The 12791-nt window shown below is 31.7% G+C and overlaps 3 protein-coding genes across 5 annotated transcripts; 2 read left to right on the top strand and 1 right to left on the bottom strand.

The window, feature by feature from the left end:
- Positions 1-128: 128 nt before the first annotated feature.
- Positions 129-4670, top strand: LOC126733702 (sulfite oxidase-like). The gene is made up of 11 exons (XM_050437079.1): positions 129-404; positions 524-693; positions 749-995; positions 1546-1727; positions 1780-1936; positions 2496-2688; positions 2743-2874; positions 2928-3120; positions 3288-3488; positions 3545-3717; positions 4442-4670. The coding sequence occupies exons 1-11, from the start codon at positions 385-387 to the stop codon at positions 4568-4570; spliced, it is 1797 nt and encodes a 598-aa protein (XP_050293036.1). The 5' UTR covers positions 129-384; the 3' UTR covers positions 4571-4670.
- Positions 4671-4790: 120 nt separating this feature from the next.
- On the top strand, positions 4791-9294 carry LOC126733703 (sulfite oxidase, mitochondrial-like). 3 transcript variants are annotated; one of them, XM_050437081.1, is made up of 12 exons: positions 4791-5012; positions 5064-5131; positions 5189-5227; positions 5285-5417; positions 5692-5876; positions 5935-6097; positions 6148-6337; positions 6389-6529; positions 7082-7274; positions 8073-8273; positions 8320-8492; positions 8546-9294. In XM_050437081.1, exons 1-12 carry the CDS (start codon positions 4993-4995, stop codon positions 8672-8674), a joined length of 1635 nt encoding a protein of 544 aa, XP_050293038.1. In that variant the 5' UTR covers positions 4791-4992; the 3' UTR covers positions 8675-9294. The 3 variants fall into 3 exon arrangements, with proteins under 3 accessions (XP_050293038.1, XP_050293037.1, XP_050293039.1); XM_050437080.1 differs by having other exon boundaries at positions 5064-5227; XM_050437082.1 differs by lacking the exon at positions 4791-5012 and adding an exon at positions 5508-5533 and having other exon boundaries at positions 5078-5131; positions 5189-5417.
- Positions 8676-11387, bottom strand: LOC126733706 (aurora kinase B-like). The gene is made up of 6 exons (XM_050437084.1): positions 10245-11387; positions 9992-10183; positions 9797-9931; positions 9482-9732; positions 8952-9091; positions 8676-8899 (listed from the first exon to the last, which is right to left on the bottom strand). The coding sequence occupies exons 1-6, from the start codon at positions 10376-10378 to the stop codon at positions 8822-8824; spliced, it is 930 nt and encodes a 309-aa protein (XP_050293041.1). The 5' UTR covers positions 10379-11387; the 3' UTR covers positions 8676-8821.
- Positions 11388-12791: the final 1404 nt, after the last annotated feature.

Raw genomic sequence — 12791 nt, 5'->3', positions numbered from 1 at the left:
ACGCGTTTTTCCCAATTGCCCTAATCAGACCGCCATCTGTCAAAATGAAGTCAGCTGTTTAATGTCAAAATCAGCTGGAAGAATGGCGCTTAATTTAAATGTTATGATTTCGGGTTCTGAGAAATATTGTTTTATCAATATTTTTAAGTCATTTCCTTTAATAGATTATATATCATATTACTGTTAAACGATTTATGTCATCAGATGTGTTCAAGAGATTTTCGCAATTGCTTGAACCATAGAAACGAGAGCCGAGATCCTGCTGACCTTGGATCCTCTACAATAAAAAACTTTTTACTATCGTATAATCGGTCATTTCTCAGTAATGTACTTACTATAAAAAGCAAATATTGTAGTTAATAGTTTTAAGTTAAATGTGGTAGTATGAGGCCGATTATACAAAGGTAACTAATCAGCTAAACCACATATTTTGTTATTTATTATGTGCACTATAATAGCCAACTGATATTTATTTACTTACCCTGCTTTATTTTATTAAATATTTATTTATTAATTCCTGTAGAGTCTTAGGAACTAATTTAAGGAGAAAATGCGTAATTCATCAATGCAGAACGATAATCCAATTATCAAATAAAACAAATAATGGGTCTGATAAAGACTATACTCAAAGGAATACTCCATTTTTGATTACTGGTTTGGTAACAACAGGATTATTGGGATATACTTTAACAGGTACCTCATAAAAATATATCCATTATGGTTCAATGTTTTTTTTTTAATTTTGTAGTAAGTAAAAAAAGGCATGCCCTTGCAGAAGAGGCAAAGCTAAAGGAAGTGACTGCTGGAAATTTTAATCCCGCATTATCCTCTCCAGAAGAAGTAAATGTAGCTGAAGAGAGTGCAAGCAATTTTAAGTCTGAATTAGCATCCTCAGAAGAGGCAAAGCTTCAAAAAGGAAATGAAGTGATTGCTGGCAATTTCAGACCTGAGTTACCATGTTATTCTATGAAAGAAGTCAGTGAGCATTCAACCAAGTAAGTAATAATACCTAGTACCTTAGGGCCTAGATGTAGGGTTTTCATTTTAAAAACAATCCATAATGAATTTCCAAATTTCTAATGAGACAAGGAGTGTTTTTGTGTGAAATTTTTATTTTAACCCCTTCAATGCCATGGTAGTTCTCCCATCCTCAAATACTTTAATGACAACCATAGTTTTTTAAAAAAAATTTGGAGATTCCCAGTTTGTTTTATAATTGTGACACTTTGATCTTACAAGAAATTTATCATTAGGGGTAGCATGTTTGAAGACAAAATTAATTAAACTGTTAATTTATTTACTATTATGAAGTACCATTAAATCACGTTAAAAAATTTCCAAGATTTTAAATACAAATCAAGTTCACTTTAGAGATATCAAAGTGAAGTCCCTATATATAAGTAGGTATTACTTTCTCATTAATTCTTGTTATAATATTTATTTACATTTAAGGCTGTGAGCAAATATAGATATATATTTTTAAGTATGTGCTTAACATACCAGTTAATTCTTGATAATTAAATACCAATACTATTTACATTTCAGAGAAAGCAAAATTTGGGTGGTATTCAAAGAAGGAGTGTATGACATCACAGACTTTGTAGAACAACACCCCGGCGGTGAACAAATTTTAATTGCCGCGGGCAGTAGTGTAGAACCTTTCTGGGTTCTCTATGGAATTCATAAGAGTCCACATGTTTTTAAAATACTTGAAACTTTAAGAATCGGTATGGGGTTACCCATATATAATAAACATTTAAACTTACATTTTATTATTAGGTAATTTGAAAAAAGAAGATCAAATTCAAGTAGCAGATTTGGAAGATCCATACGCTAACGAACCACAGAGACACAAGGTCTTAAAGGTTGCAAATTTTAAACCGTTTAATGCTGAAACTCCGCCAGAACTATTGTGTGAAAGTTTTTTAACACCCAGGTGAGTTTCATGAGCTAAGGCTCACATTATATCAGAAAAATCAGAAAAAAATGGTTGTTGTTAATATTTTGTTAGGTATTCACAAATGAGATAAAATAGCTACTTATAATAAAATTATAAATTACTATGAAATATTGCTTTTGGTCGTGTAAGTAACTGCAGTTCTATCTTTTTTTACTAAAACTAGATAACTTTGAGGCATTTTTCATATTAAAAAAAAAAATCAAATACTCCAAAACGGTGTCATTTACAACAAAGATCATTTTTGGTAAAGTATCTCGATTTTTTTCAATTAACTACTCAAAAATTCCAAAACAGCGGTCTTTACAAAAAAAAAATGAAATTGTATGATTTTTCCAAACATTAGGATTTTTGTAAACATTTTCCTTTTTTTGTATAGATCTTCATGAGAAAAAAAGTGATTCAAAAAGAGAAGTGAGCAGATTTTTTCCTACAGTTAAATTGCTATAACATTTGCCTTTTAGTATTAGGTATCTTGTATACATATTACCCACATTTACTGCTCCTAAATTTTAACATTTTTCTTATTTTTTTTAAGTGATTTATTTTACGTAAGAAACCATTTGCCAGTACCATCTATAGACCCCAACACTTACGAAATGGAAATAGAACTGGAAGGCAAAGGCAAATCAGTAACGTTTTCTCTGGAAGACCTTAAGACGAAATTCCCAAAAACCACGATAGCGGCCACTTTAATGTGCGCCGGAAATAGGCGAAGTGATATGATTAAGGTAAAATGAAACTAGTTTATTCAATTCATGTAATATTGAGAGTTTTTTTTGCAGATAAAACCAGTAAAAGGCCTTAGCTGGGGTCCCTGTGCCATTGGTAACGCTGAATGGACTGGAGTGAGATTAAGGGATCTTTTAAAAGAAGTTGGTATCACTGAGGATGAAGAAACGTATAAGCATGTCCAGGTAAAATATCTCAAATAAAACGAAATTATCTTTTAAGGTTTTTCTTTAACCAGTTTGAAGGTCTAGATTATGATGTGACCGCTACCCAATTTGGAGCCTCTATACCTTTATGGAAAGCCGTTGAAAAACGAGGCGATGTTATTTTGGCTTACGAAATGAATGGGAAACCTCTGCCGCCCGATCATGGGTATCCTATTAGGGTGATTGTCCCTGGGGTGGCTGGAGTAAGGAACGTTAAGTGGTTGGGTAAGTAATATTATATAGAAAATTACTGTTACTATTAGCCTTAAAGACGAGGTAAAAATAAATGTCGACTGTTGCTTTACTATCTTTAACCTGCTGCTACTGCGTCTCCTAATGTTAAAACGAAGAACGATATAAATAATTTAAGTGAATACTAATTTAATTTTTAGGCAAAATTGTTGTCTCGGAAAACGAAAGCGCTTCACATTGGCAGCAAAATGATTATAAAGGCTTCTCACCATCGGCAGACTACGAGAGCGCCGATTATTCGAAAGCTCCCGCAATACAAGATTTGCCTGTTATTTCCGCTATTTGTAAACCGGCATCTGGTAGCACCGTGGAGGTTGTCGATGGGAAAATAACCGTTAAAGGTATACTTATAATACTTAAAAGCTTGAATATGTCTTTTTTTCAATTTTGAATATAGGATATGCATGGTCTGGAGGTGGGCAAAAGATAATTCGCGTAGATTTGACGATAGATGGGGGTAAAACTTGGCACGTTGCATGTCTTGATGCGCAAGACTCCGCTTTGCCACCGAGACATTGGGCGTGGACACTTTGGTCGGCTAGCATACCTGTAGATAAGAATTTAGAAGAGGTGAGTTTTAATAATACGTCTATAATTTCACACCATATACCTATTAATGTTTTGTAAAGTCCTAGGACAAGCCCTATGAGGTTCTCGAAATACCTTCATATTTTATGAACTACTTTTAGATTCTTCTATTTTAAGATTTTTTTTTTAATTTAAAAATATTAGTGTTTTTCTCCCGTAATGTGTCTAATTATGCCCGAAAAACATAATTTTATTCCCATGCTGTTCTAATTTTCAGGTTGAGATAGGGATATATAAACGAGAATTCTATTTTTCGACCTATTTTTTATATCATCGTTTCAGTTTTTAAATAATGTTTGGATAGCCAGGAAATAGTGTTTTTCTCTCGTAATGTGTTTGATTATAACCGAAAAACATCCTTTTATTCCCATCCTATTCTAATTTTTAGACTGATATACAAATGACAATTCGATTTTTCCACCTTTTTCTATATCATCCTTTCATTTTCTAAATAGTGTTTGGATCGTCTGAAAATAGTGTTTTCTCCCGTAATGTGTCTAATTATGTCCGAAAAACCTCATTTTATTCCCATTCTCATTTAATTTTCAGATTGAGATAAGGATATACAGAGTGTCACACAATCAACGTCACAGGCTATAACTTTTTTATTTTTAATTATTATTTTTTTTTAAGAAAATGTAATTTTAATAGAACCACTACCCAAAATTACTTAAAAAGAAAATAAAAACAAATCACTTTTCCATAGGTAGAAGTATGGTGCAAAGCAGTGGATTCCTGCTACAACACTCAACCAGAATCTTTCGAAAATATATGGAACTTTAGAGGTGTATTAAGCAACGCTTATCATAGGGTTAAACTTAAGCTTAAGCAATAACATTATTAAGAATTTTTATACAATTTTTAAATTAAATATACTCAAGTGATATTTATATACTGAATTGAAAGTTAATATAATGACTCAAAATCTGCACGTATTCAGTGTTTTTCTAACCGCAAAATCTATAAATCTTCAGAGTATCTGCAAAATTTTTTCAATTTTGTAAATATGAATTGTATAAATTAAAACCGCCCGGCTACGCATAATTTCGACCTTGTTTGCTTACAAACGATATTGTTGCTAGTACCTACATAAAGTTTACTTATCTAAGTAAATTTACTTAAAAATGATATTTATATAAAATCTTAAAGACAATTATGTGATCTCTGTAAATATCCAGATTTCAGACCTCAATCACAATAGACTTGTTTTTGTGCTATTTTAAAAATTAATATATATAATATTATAAGTGTGTTAGAATGAGGCCTATATCCAAAAGGTATTATCACAAAAGTCTCTAAATCCTTATAATGATTTAATTATTTTCTAGAGCCCTTCAATTATTTTTACATAAGCACCCTTCTTCAACTTACATTAGAGCATTATCCAGTAATTCAAGTAATGACAAGCAAAGAATAAGTTACGAACGTATATTTGGCAAAACAGCACTTTTAGGTGTAGCTGCAACTGGATTGCTAGGATACTGCTATTGGGGTAAACATATGTATTTTAAAATAAGTTGAAAATATTATTTTAACTGCTATTAAATAGTAATTAAGAGGGAATACGGAATTCAAGTATATGCAGAAAAACAGGAAAGATGCAGGAAATATCCGGAATTTGGCAAATATAAGGCCTCTTTACCTACTTATTCTTTGAAAGAAATAAGAAAACATGATTCCAAGTAAGTATAGTTGTATTTTTATTTCGATAAATTTTCAATTAAGCATAGTGTTATAGTAAATTTTTCATCTTTTTTTTATCAAAATTGTAGGTCCAAAAAATGTCTGGAATGCCATTGTAGGTATATGTTGGCTAACAACGATAAAGTTCAAATAATTACAAAAATAAATTACTATAATAAATTGTAAAAGAAATTAAAAAAATTAGTCAATTACGGACATTTTGGAATTAGTAAGACTCCATTAACATTAGTTTAGTTGATGTGTTTTTCACAGAGAAACAAGAATATGGGTTACATTTAGAGAAGGCGTATACGATATCACAGATTATATTAAGAAACATCCAGGGGGTGAGAAGATTCTAATATCTGCTATTGGGGGCCAACTCGAACCCTTGTGGACCATGTACCCTTTCCACGAACACAGGGCTATCTTGCAAACTCTTGAAATGCATAGAATTGGTAAATTTAAAATTAATAACAATAATGTATGTTAATAAAAAATAATGAATATTTCCAGGCAATTTGGCATTAGAAGACCAAATTGACGACCCATTTAAATTTTTCGACGACCCATACATCAATGATCCGGTTATGCATTCTGATAATCATGTTGTTGTGGAAAAACCGTACATCGGTTCTGGTCCTTTATCGAGGCTGGGAGACGAATTTTACACTCCCAAGTGAGTTTTTTATCATAAAATAAGTTAATTAATTAAGAATTGGGTTTTAGTGAACACTTTTACGTAAGAAATCACTTGCCAGTGCCTCAAATAGACCCCAATACGCACACGATTGAATTGGAGATTGAGGGGACTGATAATAAGAAATGTTACACATTGGACGACCTGAAGCGAATGAAAAACGTTACAGTAACGGCTGCCTTGATGTGTTCTGGTAACCGAAGGGAGGAAATGGTTAAGGTAAAATTGGGAAATAATAAACTATGTCATATTTTCTATTTTATTATTAAGGCAGTTCCTGGAGCACGTGAAATGGTGGCAAATTTAACACCCAATTTTATTAGTAACGCTCAGTGGACCGGCGTACCATTGAGTTGCTTATTAAAGGATATGGGCATTACTACAGATGAGAAAAAATATAAACACGTCCAGGTATTATTTTAAATTGAATCTGACAATTCATAAGAAAGAAGATATGTATATTTATTGAATTTGTTTATTCAAACCAATATTTGATGCTCTATGGTTTTTTCGAACAACATTGGCTACGATGTTTACTATATGAAAATAACATCCGAGGTACAAGAAACTTAAACTATTTTTTCAAAAATGGTGACACGTTCAATCAAAATAAATTCTGAACATGTTCCAAATACAGTTAGTCTTTTTGTATATCTGATGCTAAGAAAATAATGTCAAAATGGTATTAGACACATTCCTAGAATATGTTATATAAAATATACAAAGATTGAGAAGTCAAAACAGTATTTTGTAATTAATAGTGTAAAATTTAAAAAAAACGATCATAAAATGAAAATATTCAGTGGGTTAAATCCAGGAAAATAAAAAATTATATTTTCCATCCTACATCATTTTTTCTTTCACTCAAATATGCCTATAATCTAACTGGAATATAGCACTCTTTTTCGTTCCAATTAGGCCCATCCTTCATTTATTACTGGGACGTCACATGTTTCATTTCAGTTTATAGGCCTGGACAAAGAAGTAACTGGTGAACCCTACAGCGCTTCCATACCGATTTTCAAAGCTACAGATCCCTACGGTGACGTCATTCTGGCCTACGAGATGAACGGAGCTCCCCTACCTCCTATGCATGGATTTCCGATACGAGCTTTCGTTCCTGGACATACAGGAGCACGAAGTGTCAAATGGCTTAGTAAGTGTTATGACTAGTAAGCAAATCAATAGAGCGAAAAACTCTAGTAGTGGGCTAGCATGCTTTATTAGTATTTTATGTGCGAACTACACTAGATTCTCTCAGCCTAAAGCAAAATGCAATAGCCTATGTAGCATTCGTTTTAATGAACATACAAGTGGGATAGACCCGAATCTGACACCCTAAATACGGAGGTTTATTATTAAGAACTATTCTAGATAAGGTCAATTCTAGACAAGATATGGCTGAATCTTTTAAAGAATTCTTTGGGTATCTTTGTTTAAGAATAGAATCATATGTATCCAATCTGCAAGAGCTTATTTCAGAAACCAGCATGGGATTTATCAGAGTAAAATCCACAGCAAGAAATTTAGTGTTGGTTTGATATCTGATCTTCTGGACCATATGAAGAGTTGAAAACAGGTATATGCAATATATTTCGATTTATTTAAGGTTTTTAAGTTTACCACCAGAGTCAGGATTTCACTCATATATTATTGAGTCAATGAAGAAGATATCTTGTACTGTAATACCTTTATTATATTGTATTTTTGTTGCTTCTAATATTTAATTTTATGTATTTCTAGGATGCGCTTTATAATTTATTGGGTATAAGGTCTTATTGTATATGATACTCTCATTCTTCCTATATTATATTTATTAATTAATGGCAGTACACTAAATTTTGATTTATTATTATACATATTATGGGATTTCCGATCAATTGAATAAATAAATGTGTAGCTACGGAATGGTGTTAAAAATCAATAAATATTCAGTTTTAATATTTTTCTGTAGAAAAAGTATTGGTATCAGAACACGAAGCTCCCTGTCACTACCAGCAAATCGATTATAAACTCTATGGTCCGAACGTAAATTGGAAAAACGTCGATTATAGCGCCTGTCCTGCTCTACAAATGGTGCCCGTCAATTCCGCCGTCTGTAGGCCCAATAATGGGGACACTGTTCATGTAGAAGACGGCTGTATAAATATTAAGGGTAAGATAAACAGTACTGGGGATAAATCTCATAAATCATTTTCTAGGTTATGCTTATTCTGGTGGAGGGCAAAAAATTATAAGATTAGACGTGACGAGTGACGGAGGTGAGACATGGCATACAGCCACATTGGACCATCAAGATAAGAGTGAAGCACCTCATCATTGGGCATGGACTCTTTGGTCCTGTAAAATACCAGTAAAAAAAGATGCCTCTGAGGTTACATTTTTGTTATTGAATAAGAAAAAAATTGGTATTTTAGGGATTTTTAGGTTGACGTGTGGTGTAAAGCTGTCGATTCATCTGGAAATGTCCAGCCTGAAAGCTTTAAAAACATTTTTAGCTGGAAAGGATGTCCTTGCAATGCTTATAACAGGGTGAAAGTTAAATTAAGCCACTGACTAACAATATAAACATGCACTTTTATTAAAAATATGTTCAACCAATACATGCGTAAAAATAATAATTTATGTCTGATGAATGAATAAATAACGGTTACGAGTTTTAATTAATTATAAAACAAAAACACAGCAACTTTTCTCTTAAAACTATTTGTTCTTTACCACCCAAGGATGTTTCATTACTTTCTTTAGTGAAATTCGATCTTCACTTTCAAGGACAAGCAACTATAATTGGAACAATTTTAGTGGTTAACTATGTATTAAAAAACCAACTTACCTTAAGGATTAAATCTTTGGCTCCCTCAGAAACGAATTCTCTGAAATGGAGATCCCTTCTGAGAATACGTTTATAGGTTTCCTCTTGTTTTTCTGCTTCGAATGGAGGATAACCATGCAGAAATTCATAGCAAAGAATACCTAGAATGTATTAAATGTTTTCTCACTTGATTATTGGACCTGAATTTATGTCAAAATGGTCACAATAAAACAAAAAATCTCCCACCTTTTTTTATTTATATTATTTAATTGTATTCTATGTAGTATTTATTTATTGTTAACTATATTTTTTAGTATAATGTTTTTAGTAAATAATGTTGATTTAAGTAAAAGTATTAATGATATACTGTGGCTTTATATGTTAATTCTCTTTGTGTAGCTTTATTTGTTTGTTATGTATTGCAACCATTTGTACCTTTTAAATGCCTGAATTAATTATTACGTGAGGTTTTATTATCTATAAGGATTTTGTATCCCTAAGACATAAAAGCCTACTTTAACTTTGCAGTAAGTGATTATAAAATTTCTCACCTAAACACCAATTATCAATGGTATGTCTATAGTGTTTCGAATTAACCATCTCCGGAGGTAAATAATCCAAAGTTCCACACAAAGTTCTACGTAATAATGAAGGGGCATGCACAGACCAACCAAAATCCGCTAATTTAATATCACCAGAAACAGTTAAAAGCAAATTTTCTGGTTTTATATCTCTATGGATCACACAATTTTGATGGCAATAATCTAAAGCATCTGCGACCTGATAGACATACTTTGCAGACCTTAAAATGATGAAAGCAGAATTTGGTTAAATAATGTCACAATACTAAATTTCAATATACTTACAATTGCTCATCAAATCTACCATTGGGAGATCTTTTTAATTGAGTGTAAAGTTCACCTTTGCCAGCATATTCTAACACCAAATAAATTCTGTGAGAATCGTGAAACCATACCAGCATCTGAAGAATGTTTGGATGTCTGTAAGACATTAAGATAGATATTAGATGCTAAATGAGAGATAGAAACTAACCAATTTACTTTAAATGACTTTGAATTTCAATTTCTCTCAATGTTTGCCTTTCAACCCTGCCTTCCACAATCTCTTTTTTAATCAATGTTTTTAAGGCCACCAGAAAACCAGTTCTCTTCTCTTTAGCAAGGTAAACTCTCCCAAATTTTCCTCTACCCAATCTTCTACCAAGTTCGAAGTTATCAAGCGACCATTTATACCTAAAAACTAACAGGTATTAAATAATTTATAATATTTAATAATAGGGAAAAACAATCTTACTCTGGATTGTTAAAAGCTGGATGTGATATCATGTTTATGACCATTTCCTTGGTGTTTTCCTCGATATCATCCGGAATTTTTATAGTTTTTAAGTGTCTCTCGGCGAGCTCCTCGATGCTTCGCATTTTTGACATTTTGAGGTAATTTTATTTAAAAATTTAAACTTTTAAAATATTTTTTTTTTGTATCTTTTTTTTATTTGCTTTAACGGTAGTTTTTAAATTTACATCAATGTCAAAATTGACATTTTGCGTGTCACTTGGGGCAAATGGGAAAATAAATAAGTAGATCGTACAGAGCTCAGCAGAGGGAACAGTCGAAGTTGCTCAGACCAGAGGTCAACCAAGTGGTAGACATGCGAAACAGAAGAAAAAGAAATGAGCGGTTGACAGATCTGTCAAAAGTTGGCGAATTTGTGCAATCGATTGTCAGCAAATGAAAATAAATAGACACTTATTTTTTTAATTTTTAGACTTTTCTCAACCGAAACAGAAAGCAAAGATGTGGAAACTATTTGGTATATGGAAGCATGTATTTGCTGCAAGTTAAAAAATGTTAATGGTACTTTTCTATTTTGATAACAAGCTTCTCTTATAAGTTGTCTTATATCTTATATACTTCTCTTATATAGTTGTGGGAATGTAATCTGACTTACAATTGGATGTAGTTATGCATAACGCACCAAGCGCCAGAATAACAATTGTGGGAAAACGCAATCAAGTTTCGAATGCCCTTAAAAATCAATAAAATCTAATACTGATCTAATTTTTGCAAGCTATATCCAAGACACTATTTCAAATATGCTATGTAAGCTTTTAGCAAAAAATAACAAATTTTAGAAGTTATGATAAAAAAATGTCACCTAGTCTGGTTATGCTTTTTTACTTATTATTAGGTTTTTTATTTTACAAAATTGAACCACACGCCAAACTTGTCGCATAGCGCGTTTATGCAATGCCATGTATTTTATTTTTAGACTATATATTTCGACTGACAGCCCTATTTTTTATTAAGGTAGTTTATGAACAGCTGAAAATTTTGTTAGAAACACCGACTTACAATAAAAAGTGACTATTTAAAACCCTTACAGATCTTTTAGAAAATCCTGTAAAAGCACTTTTTATTTTAAAGTAAAAGAAACAAAATTACAGTAAAACTACACCACTTTATTTACTAACATAATAAGCTAAGCAAATTACAACTGCATAGCTATAGCATACCTTGAAAAACTTAAAATAAAACTAGAGTTTCTTTGTAACAACTAACGATTATCTAAAAAGTTCTATTACTGCCCCATTTCATAGTAGCACTAGATAGTTTGGTATCTACTTACCTCTAAATTTATTTCATATGCGCGATTTAGTAAAATAGCAGTCAGCATTTTTTGAAAATTCAAATTAAATCACTCAAGAAACGTCTGTTGATATTTCCACAGAATAAACGATCTCACAGAAGCAAAGGCTTGCGTCGGCTCCTTTGATATCCGTGAACCAGTTTTTTATAAGCCCAACTGACAGATGCACCCGGCGCAAATACACTGAGATATCTCGTAAAGTTGTAGTAAACGCATACACCGAACGAAGTGCTTTTATTTTTAAAATCGAAATGGTTATATTCATATAATACGGGAGCAAACTACAAAATTTAGTTACATTTCAAATTGGATTTTTTTTTTGTTAAGGCTTATATTGGTCCTTGCTTTTTAGAATAATTATAATAATTATTATTTTTATAAAAATTGTTATTTGACAGTTTTGATACACGATAGAGGTGTAGGTTAGTATACTTTTAATTTGTTTTGGAATGGAATTTTTGTGTTTTTTTGTGGAAAGTTGTTTTATGATAATGGTAAATAATATTTGCCTTTAGTAAGGCACTAGCTGAGAAAAAGTCTGCTATTTGTCAAAGTCAAAGTCAAAAAAGTTTATTACCAAAAAAATAGTTATAAATATAATTAGCTACATGAGAAAATAAAATTGACAATTTCTGGTAAAAGGAACTGCTTCGCGATTATATAAAACCGATAGCGCAATTTGCGTGAAACAGGCCTTAAAAACATTATAAATAAACACAAAAAAAATTCCTAATTAACCTAAAAAAAACAAAACTAAAACTAAAAAGGGTAGAAACAAAAAATGGCAAAGCAATTTGGCTGGCATGCGACGGAAGGTAACAAGAATAGACAAAAAAGAACCATAAAAGAAAGATTGGATAGGCCAGCTTATCTTTGGTCTTAGTTGATTTTGCAGTTTATACTACTATGTATCTACTACTAGTCATACTACTAGGCATCTCGTTGGGAGTCGAGAAGAATTTGCTTAACCTTGGTGTAAAATTTATTAAATGACAAATCTTTAATATTATTTGGCAAGTTATTCCACATTGTAACTCCGACAACCGAAAATGACTTGTGGAAGTTACTTGTTCTATGTTGAGGTATCCTAAAATTTCAAACATTACGAGTATTGTGTAAATGCGAGAGAGTAGTAAATAACCTATTTAAATAAGGGGGTTGACCCGACTTTATTATTTTATATATAAAGGCAT

Source organism: Anthonomus grandis, chromosome 3 (assembly GCF_022605725.1).
Source record: "Anthonomus grandis grandis chromosome 3, icAntGran1.3, whole genome shotgun sequence".
Classification (NCBI taxonomy): Eukaryota; Metazoa; Arthropoda; class Insecta; order Coleoptera; family Curculionidae; genus Anthonomus; species Anthonomus grandis.
Note: the sequence above shows the minus strand (reverse complement) of the source record. Positions and strands in the feature narration are given on the sequence as shown.

What these genes read in the sequence shown, in the direction of transcription:
- LOC126733703 (XM_050437080.1), top strand. Translation starts at nt 4,993, where the DNA reads ATGAGGCCTATATCCAAAAG. An exon ending in ACGAAGTGTCAAATGGCTTA is followed by an intron (nt 7,275 to 8,072) that starts GTAAGTGTTATG and finishes ATTTTTCTGTAG; the next exon opens with AAAAAGTATTGGTATCAGAA. An exon ending in TAAAAAAAGATGCCTCTGAG is followed by an intron (nt 8,493 to 8,545) that starts GTTACATTTTTG and finishes AGGGATTTTTAG; the next exon opens with GTTGACGTGTGGTGTAAAGC.
- LOC126733702 (XM_050437079.1), top strand. Translation starts at nt 385, where the DNA reads ATGAGGCCGATTATACAAAG. An exon ending in ATTGGGATATACTTTAACAG is followed by an intron (nt 694 to 748) that starts GTACCTCATAAA and finishes TTAATTTTGTAG; the next exon opens with TAAGTAAAAAAAGGCATGCC. An exon ending in GGCGAAGTGATATGATTAAG is followed by an intron (nt 2,689 to 2,742) that starts GTAAAATGAAAC and finishes TTTTTTTTGCAG; the next exon opens with ATAAAACCAGTAAAAGGCCT.
- LOC126733706 (XM_050437084.1), bottom strand. Translation starts at nt 10,378, where the DNA reads ATGTCAAAAATGCGAAGCATCGAGGAGCTCGCCGAGAGACACTTAAAA. An exon ending in GGTAGATTTGATGAGCAATT is followed by an intron (nt 9,733 to 9,796) that starts GTAAGTATATTG and finishes CATCATTTTAAG; the next exon opens with GTCTGCAAAGTATGTCTATC. An exon ending in CCAAAGATTTAATCCTTAAG is followed by an intron (nt 8,900 to 8,951) that starts GTAAGTTGGTTT and finishes TTCCAATTATAG; the next exon opens with TTGCTTGTCCTTGAAAGTGA.